Genomic DNA, 13,380 nt, shown 5'->3' on the forward strand with positions numbered 1-13,380 from the left:
CATGTGACAGCACAGTAACCTCTCCCATGAGCCAATAACTTCTCCAGTTTTAAAATCCTTCCTAACTATGATAACGCCTTAGGATTTTTAAAGATCTAGGAATGCCGTAGAAAAAAAATTTCAGTCTCTCCACAGGACATTCCCTGGGTCTATTAGAAGTAGAATTAAGTTGGCTGAAGTTTGGAGAAAGGGCCTGATAGAGACAGAATTACCAGTGATGTTGATTGTTGATTACCATTATGTTGATGTCTAGATTTCTGGAGAGAATCAACCACACACAGTATCAAGATGATATAAAACTACCACCTTGGTTCAGTTAAGCAGCACAGGATGCTTTGCTCACCTCCCCTGTGGCTGGCTCCCATAGCAGCACAGCAGCAGCAGCACTGCCAGCAGCATCAGAGATGCACCAGGCCAGTGGAAACAGGAGCAGCGGTTACCATGGTACAGAAAACTGCTCCTCCACACCTCCTGCAAAAGGAGAGCAGCAGACAGTCAGCATTCATGGAACACACAGCCAGATGTCTGACAAAGCAGCAGCTGATGCTCCAGGGTGAACACAACTTTGTCAAACCCCTGAACATGACACAGAACACCCTGATCAGTTGTGTGAATCCTACAGCACCTATGGATGCTCAGCTGGTGTGTCTGGGTGAACACTCCTGCTTTACTCTTGCCTGGAAGAATGAAAAAACTTCTGTGCCAGGCTGTGCCCATGTCACTGACTGACCCAGGAACACTTTTAACATTTAAGTACTGTGCATAAACACCAGCACTTTGTATTCAACACACACACCAGACAAACACAGTGGACAAGGGAGACTGTTGAGCTTCACAGCTCTTTATCTCCACCTGAGATGGACACTGCCCTTAGAGGCTCTTGAAGTCCTTAAATCCTTTACAGGTGAAGCTAAAGCTCTGGCGTCCAGGAGAAAAGTGCTGACAGAAACACACACTTAGGTAGATTTCTTGCTTTGTTCCCAAGGACTTTAGCAGTTCTACACCCAGACATTCTGTAGCAGCACTCTGGGATGGAAAACAGCCAACTTCTGTTTAATCCTCAGCTTTACTTTGAGAAGGGGAGGCTGAGTGCCCAACCTTGGTGCCCTCACCTTCCATGAAGTCACTTTTTTCCGTTCCTTCTGATGCCCCTCCAGCAGTGCTGACAACTGGTCTCTCAGGATCGTGAGGGCCTTCTTTGTGGTAAGGCCCAAACTTGAGGTCATCTCATCCTGAGGTGCCAGAAAAACAAACTGGTTAGTGCTTCCCTATATTCTTTTTAGGCTTTTTTCCTGGTGGCTGAATGAGTGGCCGACCGTGAATGCCCTGCACTCATCACCACCAGCCTGATTCTCCATCTTCCTGAAATCATCTCCCCTCCTGTGAACTTTAGACTGCTGGCTGGAATTAGAGCACTTAGATAGTATCAGGTAAACAAACCGGTCCTGACTGTGCTGATAAATACCTTATCAAAGCACAATACCAAGTCATTTCAGTGAAACAAGATCTAATCAGCAGAGGCTGAGGACAATACAAAGGGAGGCTGCTCAGCTCCGAATTTATGCAGGCTTGAACCGGTATCAGCTTGTAGAGACAACAGAACACAGACAGTTATGGCAGAATTTGAATGATACAGGATGGATTTTGGTAACAGTAAAAACAACACAGAAGTGGGATATTTGCAATTCTAATCAAGAGTGGTCCAATTTCCACAACTGCTCGCTATGGAGTTTTGCTTATGAATCCTGTCTCTGTGGTCACTTTGATGCAGAACCTCCTGGATTTAAGTGCTAGTCTGTGGATCAGTCAGAGCAGATGTGACTCCACCACCAACTCCTTTTACGAGAGAAAGCACTAAGGTTTTGAGTGCTGAGCTGTACAGACATGCAAGGGAGGTATTTGGACTTGCAGGAAGCACACAAGGTTCACAGCACTGCTCCCTCACTGCTCCCTCAGGAAACAGGCAGGATTCCCAAAGGACACAACCCAGGAGTGTGCCATATGGAAAGCACTGCCAAAAGATGCTGGTAACAAGAAAGTGGGGGTTGCATTTCTTGAGTCAGGAACACAAGCACCTTCCTTTCTTTCAAATCACAGAGATTGCTGTGAGGTACTGTGGGCACCAGGTCACTGACAGTGAATCAACAGGGAAGAGCAGGCAGGTGTCTGTGAGAGGGCAGGGAACTGTCAGGAAAAGTTCTCATGCGCATTTCATGGTTTAACACAAACACCTTGAGCATGTACAACACACAGGATGTCCTGCGTGTCAGAAATGTTCAGGTGTGTCATGCTGTGTGCAGAGCACACAACTACTGAACACAAACAGGCAGGAAGCTTGTCCCTCTGGTCCCCACCAGTGTGACACAGCCCAGAGCTCTGGCAGGAGCTGCAGCTCTTCCTGCTCTTGAACCTCTTCCCAGCCCTGCCAAACCCACCGTGGTCTCAAACTGCAGCACTGCTGCTCCTGGGAGCTGCTTGCACACACCCAGCTCTGCAAGTGCAGCTTGGCTCTGATCTTTTCTTCCTGTTCCTTAACTGTGTGGTTTCAGGATGAACATTTACTGGAAACTAATCTTGGACTTCAGACTTATTTGCATAGATGGCCCAATCCAAAACTGTAACACAAGCTTCAAGGAATAGCAGATAAATTCTCTTTAAAATACTGTCTACCACACACACACACATACACTCCTCACCTACCAGGGACATCTTGAAACAGCAAATTCTGGCCAGGCAGAGTCCAGCAATGCTGCTTTAGCTGCACTTTTACAGAACTAAAAATAATCCTGCTGTAGTTTTCATTCTCTGTGTCAGTTTTAGGAATAGAGGAAGCAGTTCTGTGTTGTTCTTGGAAGCAGCCCAGGTAACATCAGCACAGGACTAAACATAGGAGTCTCTCAAAGACTCCCAGAGGAGAAGATGGCAGGCACTGGAGCTGGCAACAGACCTGCTGCTGCACCACAGAGTGCTGCAAACAGGAGTGTCTGAGAGCAACACGGAGCAAGGGACAATCAGGTTTCTCTCTCATCTGGCTGCTGCCTGTGTGGAGCACAGCAAAGCACCCACAAAAATTCTCATCCTCTCCAACACAGGGAGAGCAGACAGACAAATAAAAGACACAGAATGAAAGGCAGCAATAATGAGGGATTTTGACTGAAAAACAAAGTCTGCTTAGACACTGAGCAGATTCCAATTGATACATCAGAAGCTACAGAAGAAATGAGAGGAAAGCTGCACTTAATGCCAACATCTTGTACAGTCACACAGTGCCTGGAAAGAGAAACTGCCACAGCACAGCAGGCAGCGAGCACAGAAAGGCAGCAAATCCAGAGGTAATCAAAAAGGTTCCTGAAATACTTGCACACCTGCTCCAGACTTTACACAGGAATTACTGGTTTGCTGTAGTATCAGTCAAGGCAAGGGCAGCCTCAAAGGAAGGTGGCTGTAGCAGGTGAGGAAGGACAAGCACAGAGTGTCAGGGCTGGGAAGGAGGAATGGCAGGAAGGGCAGGGACTGTCAAACACCCATCCTGACACTTAAAACATGGAGTATTTGGCAAAGCAGGCAGAGCCAGTAAGCAAACACTGCAATAGGGTGAGTGAGGGCTGACTGGAGGGGACTTGGATCACCTGCTGCACCCAGGGAAAGAGCCTGGACCCAAAGTGAAAGGGACAGGCGAGAAGAGCCACCCTGAGCTCCTGGCAAGGGGCAGCTCTAGGTTTTGGAAACAAGAGCTGCCCTGCTAAGTCATCAACTGCTAATGAGGCATTTTTCAAATGCCCTAAAGTAAACCTTTGTATATGGCAAACCGAGGCACTCTTAAGCTGTCCCAGAGGGATCTTCCCAGCCTTTCATCAGCTGCAAGGGCTCTTCCTGCCACAAAACAGGAGGTGAGCACCCCAGGGTGAAGAAGCCATTCACAGGAGGTGTCAGTTCATTAATGAAAACCTCAACATTCACATCTTTGCTTTGGAAACCTACATTCAAAGAGAAATCCACTCATTTTCCGGTCAAAACAAAAACAGCAAGACACCTTCCCACCCAGCTGCCTCAGCATAGGGTTTCCTCTGAAGAACAAAAAAGAAAAAGCAGACAGTAAATTCCAGGTTACAGTGAAAGCAAACCCCTGATGGGTATCAGGAGACATTTTAAAAGGCTGTACTTTCCTTTTGCCCGTGCCTGAAGGCAAAAAGTCCTAAGGAGAAAATGAGCAGTTGCTTCCTCCTTTGCCTCAGGAGGCCGGAGAGCACACGAGCTTCTAAGTGCACTTAGGGCTCCTCTGGTGCTGACCCCTGCCCTGGCCACCACAGCCTCAGTGTGGGAGGCACTGCTGAAGCCAAGTAAACATGGGATGATTGCAAGCCTCTGCCTCGTGGATGACAGCACGGCTCTCAAGGGCTGTGATCTGCAGGATGGCTGTTAAGGGAAAACAGTGCAGGAGATATTTTGTTGTGCGTGTGATTTTATTTTCTAGAGGCAATGAATGTGTTGAGGTGTGGACTGGAGGGGAGCACGAAAAGATGTGTGAATTTCTCCACTCTTAGTAAACATCCTACATGTTAAATTACTGCTTGGTTTGCCTGCAACCATGAGGGAATGGGAACCTGAGACAGATCTAGCAAATGCCCAGGTTTAGGAGCTGGTTTGGCTCTTCAGGAAGGAAACAAGAAGCAGCTCAGAGGTGGGAGACAGGGAGCCACAGAGTCTGTAGACTTTTCTTTGCCTTCTCCTTTCAGTTGACCCTCCATAGTTTGACAGGGGTAAATTAGTTGGCAAATACCCAGGAGCTTGTTTAAACCTGTAGCCTTGCCTGGCTCATGGCAAATAGGTTTCCTTTGTCTTCCTCAGAGGTTGAAGGAGCATTTTCAGGTTGACAGGCAGGAACAGAGAGGTTACTTTCTGATTTTTCCTCCCACAAGGAGTGAAGTTGTTGCCGATGTCTGCTTCCCACAGCCCACCTTCATCCTCACACAACATCAACACCCATCTCTCTTCCTAAAATTCACATCCTGTTCTTTTACACATAGAACCATTTAAGATCACCTTGAAAGTTTATCAGCTATCTCACAGTCTTTGCTATCCAATTAAAGACAGAGGTCTTGCACCTTCCTTCCAGGGGAACAGACTAGTAGAGTTAGAATGTGTAAAGGTGAGAAATGGACACAAAATATTAGTCTAATTAAGTCCTCTTATATTTTCCTACAGCCACTACACATCCATAGTAGTATATTTATTTGTTGTACAAGTAAATGTTGATATAAAATGTACCAAGCATTTTGTAAAATAACACTGGAACACAAATATATACTTTGCTCTACAGAGCAAAGTGGGTTGAATCATCCTCCATCCTCTGTGGATTTCAGTCTCTTGCAGAATAAGGGCTTCTCAACAAGATTGTTATACACTTGAATGTAACTGCCTTTACAAAGACTGTTTAAACAAATAAGTGAATAGAAAACAAAATATTTGCTAGAAGCTTCAATTTTCATAGACTGCAGATCCACCCCTCTGATTCAGAGTGGTGGAAAACCTCTACAAGGCAGCTATCAGACTGTTTCCCCCTTTTCAGGCTGCACCCACTAGGCCCCTTTTATAACACCTCTACTCAACTGCTTTTCAGATTTCAACAGCTGGAGGTGGAAAACTGGGCAGCAGAATGTTCTTCCTTTTTCCAAGAGCTGTTTTGCCTTCCTTAGCAGGGAAAGAAGGCAGTCTTTAATTTAACAATGACACTTTGCAGGCTACTAATCTAGGTCAGTGATTACACCTCCTGAAATGTAAGCATTATTCATAGGTTCAAAAACACATTAGAAAGAGTAACTCCACTAAATATATTTGCATTTAGTACTGTAAGTCAGATTCTTGCTTAGGATAAGGCACAATATGACACATTGGGGTTTTTTTTGGTCTGATCAGAGAGGATGGCAGACACCATATACACGACAGCACACAATTTCTTGGGATAGCATTTCTTTCAGCAGGCTACTGTTAGAGAGGGATTTATTCTTGTTCTAAAGCAAACCACACATCAGGATGGTACAGCTCTGTACACCTGTAGCTGCTGAGTTAATGCTGGGACTGCCTGAAATGGCACATCCCTGCTCCAGAGTGACACAGATGTAGCCAGAAAAGCCAATGTATCCGTTTCCCTTTATTACCATTCTTGGTGCTCTCCTGGTTAGTTTTCCCAAGAGATCTTATCCCTGATTCCAAGCAAAAGTGCTTCTCTAGTGACCTGGGCTACATGAAGCATCTCCCCTGACACATTCCCACTCCACAGGATGAACTTTTAAGACTCTGGACTGTCAGGACAGCTGGATTCTCTAACTCCTTCTGCCACCAGTTTCTGCACCACAGTGGAAAAATCAGATACTCCTCTGTGCCTTAGTTTCTCATCCCTATAATGGGACTACCAACTCCCCACCAACTGCAGTCATTGTGAAGATTATAATACTGACCAACCCACCTGAACACTACTGGAAAGCACAGGAAAAAAAGAAATATATGTTGATATCTGCACAATTCAGGCAGCTCCACCAAGCAGACCATGGCTCTGTGGGGACCACTGCCTTTAAAACTGGACATGCTGGGAAAGGCACCAGAAGGCACAAGGAACACAGCTATTAAACTTGGTTTAAATGCACCTCACACGAGCTTGGCAGCCACAGTTTAGCTGTTGGTGGTCTCAAATCAAATGAAACAAGTAAAGTCTTCAGCACAGCAGTGCCCAAGTTAATGGACAGAGGAATAGTCAGCAACTGCCTCCTTCCTCCCTCTGCAGCCCCAGGATGAAAGGCAGCCCAGACCTCCCACTGCCCCAGGACAAAGGAGCCCCCACAGCTGGTAACTGGGTGACTGTGGGGGCTCCAGTGTGGATGCTCTGAGGCTCCCCACAGCTCATGGCTCACAGGGCCTGCAGACTCACTCTGCAAAGAGGCACAGCTGCAGGAGCACAGATCCCTGAGATCTGGCCAAAGCAACATTTACCATTCACCTGAATCACCCCTGCACTTTGCTGTGAACAGAGTCCATTCTAACCCAGACAACAACATTCACAGTTTATGGTCTCCATAAAGCACAGAGTAAGATGCCAACAGGCACAATCAACCTTTCTACACAGGTAATGCAAAGCCCAGCACTTTGCTTCTCCCCCGCAGCAGCTCCACAGAAGAGAAAGAGGCAGCTGCTCCCCAGGAAATAGCCCAGTTTGGAACTGTACACTCCTTGGTCTGTCCCTTTGGTCCTGTTTGCAGCAGCAAATCCCCAGCCATGGTTACTTGCCCCACCAGGCTGCTGGCAGGATGAGGCAGGGTTTATGCAGTGCTTTGAAGTTCACCTGTACTGCACAATTATTAAGCTTTAATTACTGTAATTTAGTCAGTTGCATTATTCCTCCGAGTTTGGATAGCAGTTAGGGGTCTGTATTTATCCTGGCTTCAACATGCAGTGTAGTGCTTTATGCCAGTGCAGAGCTTACTCCAGGGAATGCTAATCCCCTCCCAGAGGCCAGCAGTGCTCAGAAATCCACACAACTTCAGCACATCTTTCATCCCCTCGTTAGCTTCCTTTCTATCCCTACTCCTTCAGCTGAAGACTTTGGGGACTAAAACTATGATACAGCCTGGAAGGTGCACAGCAAGACTTGCTTCACAGGGATAAGGAGGTCCAACAGCTACAGATCAAAGCCCAGAGAAGAAACAGGCAAATTTAAGTCATGAGGCAGAGGGGCAGCAAAGCAGGAGTCCGCAGCTAAAATCCCGTCTGGACCCTCCTGTTGGTTCTGGGGTTAAATCTGCAGTTTAAAACAGTTTCTTTCCCCGCCACCTCCAACAACAAGCTATTCCCCAGCTAAAATCATCGCTCACTGCTTCATGTCCTGCCATAACCTCCTTCCCCAAAACCTCCAAGCCCTTCATGCACCATCACATCAGGCAGGATGCAGGCTGGGGAGGGAGGCAGGGAAAGCCATTTTGAAATTAAATGTTAAGGGAGAGGAACTTACTTTGCGACATTTGCCTTGGTTGGGGATCCAGAGATCGGCCTGTTTGAAGAGCATCTGGGCTAAATTCCTGCACCACTTCCCCAGCAACTTGCACTGCTGCTGCTCTCCAAAAATGAGAGAGCAAAGAGGGAGAGAGAGCAAGACTGTGCAGAGCCCAGCGCTGCAGAGAATGAGACAGAAGCAGCAGAGTGAAGCACCAGTGTGCTGATTAATTCAGCCTGTTTCCAGTCACGCTGCAGATCCAGCAAGGAGGCGGTGGATGGGGGTGGGGGATGAGGGATAGAAACGAGGGGGGGGAAAGCAGAGAGAGAAGAAAGTTTGCCCAGGATAGCACCAGATGTCTGTAAGAACGGTTCATTCACAGAGGGAGCCGACGCAGTCAGAATCCCCGGGTTCCCTGCCTGCAGAGCTGCATATGCATGCACAGTAAGGGCTGATGCTGACAGAGAGGGGTCTGTGGAAAAGCAGATGGCAAATTAGGTAGGACAAAGTGCTATAAAGTATACCACAGGGGAGAGAACACCTGAGCAGGCAAGGAAAAAGACTAGGTTGAGACAGAGTGAATACTAACTCCCCACAGATGACTCCACAGCTCTGGATTCAAGCTCAGTTCAAAAATATGAGCATTTGCTGTTTAAACAAGTTGAGATAGTTACAAGTCCAATCTGAAGGATTCCCTCCCTCTTCTCTTGTTGATAGACAATGCAGCAAAAGCCCCTCTGAGCATCCAATATTCATACATCCTGAGCCACATAATCTCAACTAAAAGGGGCATGTAAATTCTTCATAGCCTTGCCTGGGGCTCCCTGTTTACCTGGGCATGACAGACAGAAGGCAAAGGATTAGTGAAGACAGGGAAGGGCTGGGTACAACAGCAGGTAATGGGATAAAAAGGTGAAGGAATGAGCCTTCTCTCTCCTTCTCATCTTTTACAGGAATGCTTCCTTCTCATTGTTGGAGGGATGCACCTTTACAAGTGAGGTTTTATATAGCTCCCACTTCAGTGCTGTCCTAATTCTGTCTGGGGCTTCCTGGTTCTACAGAGCAATCACTAAAACAAGTACTTTCATTCCACACAGAAAGGGGTAAAGAACTGGCCCAGCCAAGCACCCCATCACTAGTGTGCCAAGGATCAGCTGGCTGGTACCAAACGGAACAGGCACTGCAAAGGCTGCCAGGCTCAGCACACCCTGCAGCTCTGAAGACCATGGACAGGTGTCAGGACTCACCTGCCCTCCCTGGACAAGTTCTTCACTTCCTGTCCAGCCCCGAGATTCAAATGCCTCAATAGGCACAGCCCATATTCTGTGTTTAAAGCCAGAACTGCGGAGATCAAGAGGCCTCAGTATTTATTTACAATAAACCCCACGCAGGGTCTCGTTATCACCTGTGTGCTGGCACTGAGTTACACATCAGTGTGTAACCTCACAAAGCTCTTGGAGCCAAAGCTGAAGGGAAGCAGGCACTTTGTATTTATTTAATGTAACTTCAGGAGAAAGCAGGGGGAGAAAGAGCCAAGACAACCTTCATCCTTCTGCAGGGCATTTTGTTTCCTAGACAACAATTTCAAACTGCAGAGAGGAACAAAACGTCCTAATGGCACAATTTTTCCTTCCTTCCTTCCTCCTTTCCTGCTAAGAAAGTACTCACCTACTCTCTTCAACACAAAGAAAAAAGGAGAGAAAAAAAGAAGAGATTAACAACAACAAGATGAGGTAAGAGTGGACAAACCCTCACACAACATACATGTAACACCCTCCCTTTATGACATTGCTTCCTATTGTTTTCCGTGGCTCTGCACCTGCTGGAGACTTGGATGAAAGGGAATAAAACAATTTGCCTGTGACAGTGCAATACCAGGAACAACCCTTGTGCTGCCTGCAATTAAGAGGTCCCAACACAACTTTTTCCCACCTCAAAACCTCCAGCTTTGGTCATGAACACAAATGGAAATGGATGGAATTGCCTCTTCTCATTTACCCCACTGCTGAGAGACCTTGTTCTAAAGTGTTTTGTGTAGGGCAGGAATTTGCACTATGTAGTTTCCTTCTGACATCAACTGGTATCAGAAATTGCATCTGGATATGCATTTGTGCATTAAATAACACAATGAAAGAGCAAAAAATGAAAACTTGTGATCTGAAGATAAAACTGGGATTTGAAATAGAAGGCTGAGTATAAAGGCAGGGACTGACCCACACAAAAACTGCAGCACAGACGAGAGACACCTGTGGAAAAAGGATCAGTTCGTGAAAAAGCCCTTGGAAAAAAGAGGTTTTAGAGAAAAGCAGGGAATAAAAACAGAGATACAGTCACTGGCAGGATGAGAAGAGGCAAAGAACTTGGGCTACTTTTCAGTCTAAAGGTAGGACTGCAGTTCTTGTTAAGCAACCTGGAACAAGGACCAACAGTGCTGGAGCTGGAGTGACGTGGAGCACAGCACAGGCTCCCTGAATACATTTGCAGGCTCTGGCCAGGAGGCACAGTGCTGTATCCAGGCTGCAGCAATTACACTAGGATAATACAGCTCAGTTGTTATTGGTAACTGTGGAATGGATGATGTCAATAATTTTTAATAGTTGTGTTGCTGCAAACACAGCCTACATCTAACACAATGCAAACTCAGGATCCTCCCTGTCCTGTGGCCATCACTGCTGCTCTCTGTGTCCATATATGCTGAGTGGTCTTGGAGCAGAGATTCTGGCACCTTTCACAAGGATTAAATTCACTTCAGAAACACACAGAAAATTAAAAAGTCAGGAGAAGAGGAGAAAGAACAAGATAGCAGCACATTTAATTTAAGAAGGTTTTGGCACTGCTCCTAAAATACTCTCTGCCTTTCTCTGCAGTGTCTGGCTTCTGGCAAAAACTGGAAGGCAGCCTGCATTACACCTGACAGACTGATCTCAGCCATCTCTGACAATGGAACTTATTAGCTGACTGGGGCCAGAGGACAAGTCTCTCATCTGAGTGACAGATGCCTGTGCTGCAGCAGTGCTCCAAGCACGTCTCCTGCTCCAGGAGTGCTAACTCTTCATCACACACATATATCAGAGCAAAGAGATTGCTTTCTACTCAATTTGGGACTGATGTTTTCACTTGGGTTCATTTTATTTTTAGCATTTTAAAATAAACCTAGCACATCAGATTTACTACTGAGGTTACAAAGCAGGTTAATTTGTTCCCTTATCAGTATATATGTGTCCAAGTTCTTCACTTTGGAAAAGAAGATGGATTCTTTCTTAAAGGGGATGAAACAAGGATCTGCAGTATTAAAAAAAAAAAAAAAGGAGCAAACTCCTTAACCCCAAATAATATAGAATCATAGAATCACAGAATGAGTGGGGTTGGAAGGGACCTTAAAGACCATCTAGCTCCAACTCCCTGCCATGGGATTGCTAACAAAACAAATTGTAAAAGCAAGTGGATGTATCTGTGGGTTTTTTAAAATCCTATTGAGAAGAGAGTGGTGATCTCCTGCCTTCCCTTTTAATTCCCATTCAGAAAGGAGGGAGAAAAAACTTCAGGAAGTCAGGAGGGGAGGTTAGGATTTGAGAACACCATGATTACCCCTGTAATCTCCTTGTCAGGACACTTTCCAACAGGCCTTTCAAAGGTCTGTTACAACACTGTCCACTCTGCTGCCTGCCCAGCAATTTGATCTGCTCTTCCTGCCTTGTGCAGTGGAGAATGTCAGAAGGGAAAGGCAGAGAAGAACTAAAAATAGTGACCTACAGTGACGGTGTCCCCGCTGTGACCTGCTCTCTTTGGTGCTCTCAGATCCTGCACAGAGCACACCCCTGCGTCATCCCTTAAATGATCAATACCAGATCAGCCCATGATGTCACTAACAGGAGAATAATTAGATAATCATCCTCACTGGAATGTTACCTCCGTAGTAATACAGCAATTTGATACAAAAAATAACACAGTTCAAACACATCCTCTGAGCACAGCAGCACCAAGGGGTTCAGGCAGGAGTGAGCCCAGGCCTTCCTGGTCCAGCACAGCTCAGAACAGACACCCAGCAAAGAAGCAGTGAGTGGGCAAGTGCTAGAGCTGATGTGGAAAACTGACCTTTTAAAGTCACTGACACTGCTGTAGTACCTTTTAGAGCTGATCTGAGTTTAGGTGATTCCCTAACAGGTACTTTGCACTAATGAACAAAACACTCCTTGCTGCTGGAAGCACCATAAACAAAACAGCAAGGAAGGGAAGCAAAGAGAAAAACAGACACCCACCAGACAAAAGCTCATGGTGTGGTGGGGAAAGGGACACCAAAGAGGAAAACCAAGAATGTTCTCTCACCAGAGCCAGCTGAGACCCCAAGTCACCACCAGAAAAACCGGACTCAGATGATTTTATTGCCTCAGTTTATTTAAAAAATCTTCTCAGTGAATTCAGCCCCTCAAATAAAGCTGAGCTGAGTGTCCAGGGGAATGGAGCCCTACCCTAGAGCTCGAGAAGAACACAGCAGGTGTGACAGTGCACACCTCACCTGTGTTGTTCCACTGTGGTGCCTCAGTCCCAGCCTGCAAAGGATTCCCCTGCTGATACGAGCACGTCCATCCCGAGGGATGTGAAGGTGACAGAACTCTCAGCTTTGATACTAACCACGGATTAATATGAAACCATACAGCAACAATGCCAAATGGGGAGTCTTGACCCAAAATAATGAAAGACAATTGAAAGGACTCACATTTAAGTTGGGTGTGACCCTTATCAGGAAACCTACCTGACACTTCTCCTTGAGGTCCATGGCTGTGCAGTTCTGTGAGCATGTCCAGCAGAAGGGGGACTGCTCCTCAGGGGAGAATGTCTCCTACGCAGAGAAGAGCTTGGCTACATTTACCACATCACCATCTGTGGGAACAGAAGGGGAAGCAGTCAGTCAGTCTCCCACATCTCTTCCTTTAGGACAAGACAGTGATGGAATTCACAACATTCAAATTACAGGATTGGTCTCTAAAAGGAGGAAAACCAGGGAGCTGAAAGTGCTTCTAATAGTACATCAACCCACCCCATACTCAGAACTGACCTCAGTAGCTTAAGTCTGTCCAAAAACTGGCATCAGTATTTGTGTATCAGTAGGTGAATTAAGTTCTCTGCAGAGCAGAGTAAGAGTATTATTGCAGCCTTGACAGGCTTTTGGGCAAGCCTCCAAAAAAAAGCTGACAGAGGACTGGATTCCACCAGGTGTTGGAGCATGCTGTCACCCAGGGCTATTTGTCTTGTTACCCTTATCTACCAGGAGCTTTGTCCAGCTAATCTCTAATGGAGCCAGCAGTAATGATACTCCCCTTTGCTGAACAACACATCCAACCTTTGACAAGGCTCTGCTGCTGGGCTGAGCATGGATCTGACCACCAACGAGTAGG

General features: G+C 46.4%; 1 protein-coding gene across 3 annotated transcripts in view; it reads right to left on the minus strand.

The window, feature by feature from the left end:
- TMEM94 (transmembrane protein 94) overlaps nucleotides 1-12,855 on the minus strand; it is a 42,912-nt gene extending 30,057 nt beyond the window's left edge. Inside the window, exons 1-3 of one of the 3 annotated variants that reach the window (XM_018073248.2) lie at nucleotides 12,738-12,855; nucleotides 1,113-1,232; nucleotides 344-471 (exon numbers count right to left, since the gene is read on the minus strand). In XM_018073248.2, coding sequence (XP_017928737.1) covers nucleotides 344-471; nucleotides 1,113-1,232; nucleotides 12,738-12,761 — 272 coding nt within the window. In that variant the 5' untranslated portion in view covers nucleotides 12,762-12,855. Of the gene's footprint in view, nucleotides 1-343; nucleotides 472-1,112; nucleotides 1,233-8,002; nucleotides 8,263-12,737 lie in introns of those variants that run through there. The other 2 variants (XM_018073247.2, XM_018073249.2) reach the window with 2 other exon arrangements.
- Between the last annotated feature and the right edge of the window lie 525 nt (nucleotides 12,856-13,380).

This window comes from Manacus vitellinus, unplaced genomic scaffold (genome assembly GCF_001715985.3).
Source record: "Manacus vitellinus isolate BGI_N305 unplaced genomic scaffold, ASM171598v3 scaffold_24_pilon, whole genome shotgun sequence".
Lineage (NCBI taxonomy): Eukaryota > Metazoa > Chordata > Aves > Passeriformes > Pipridae > Manacus > Manacus vitellinus.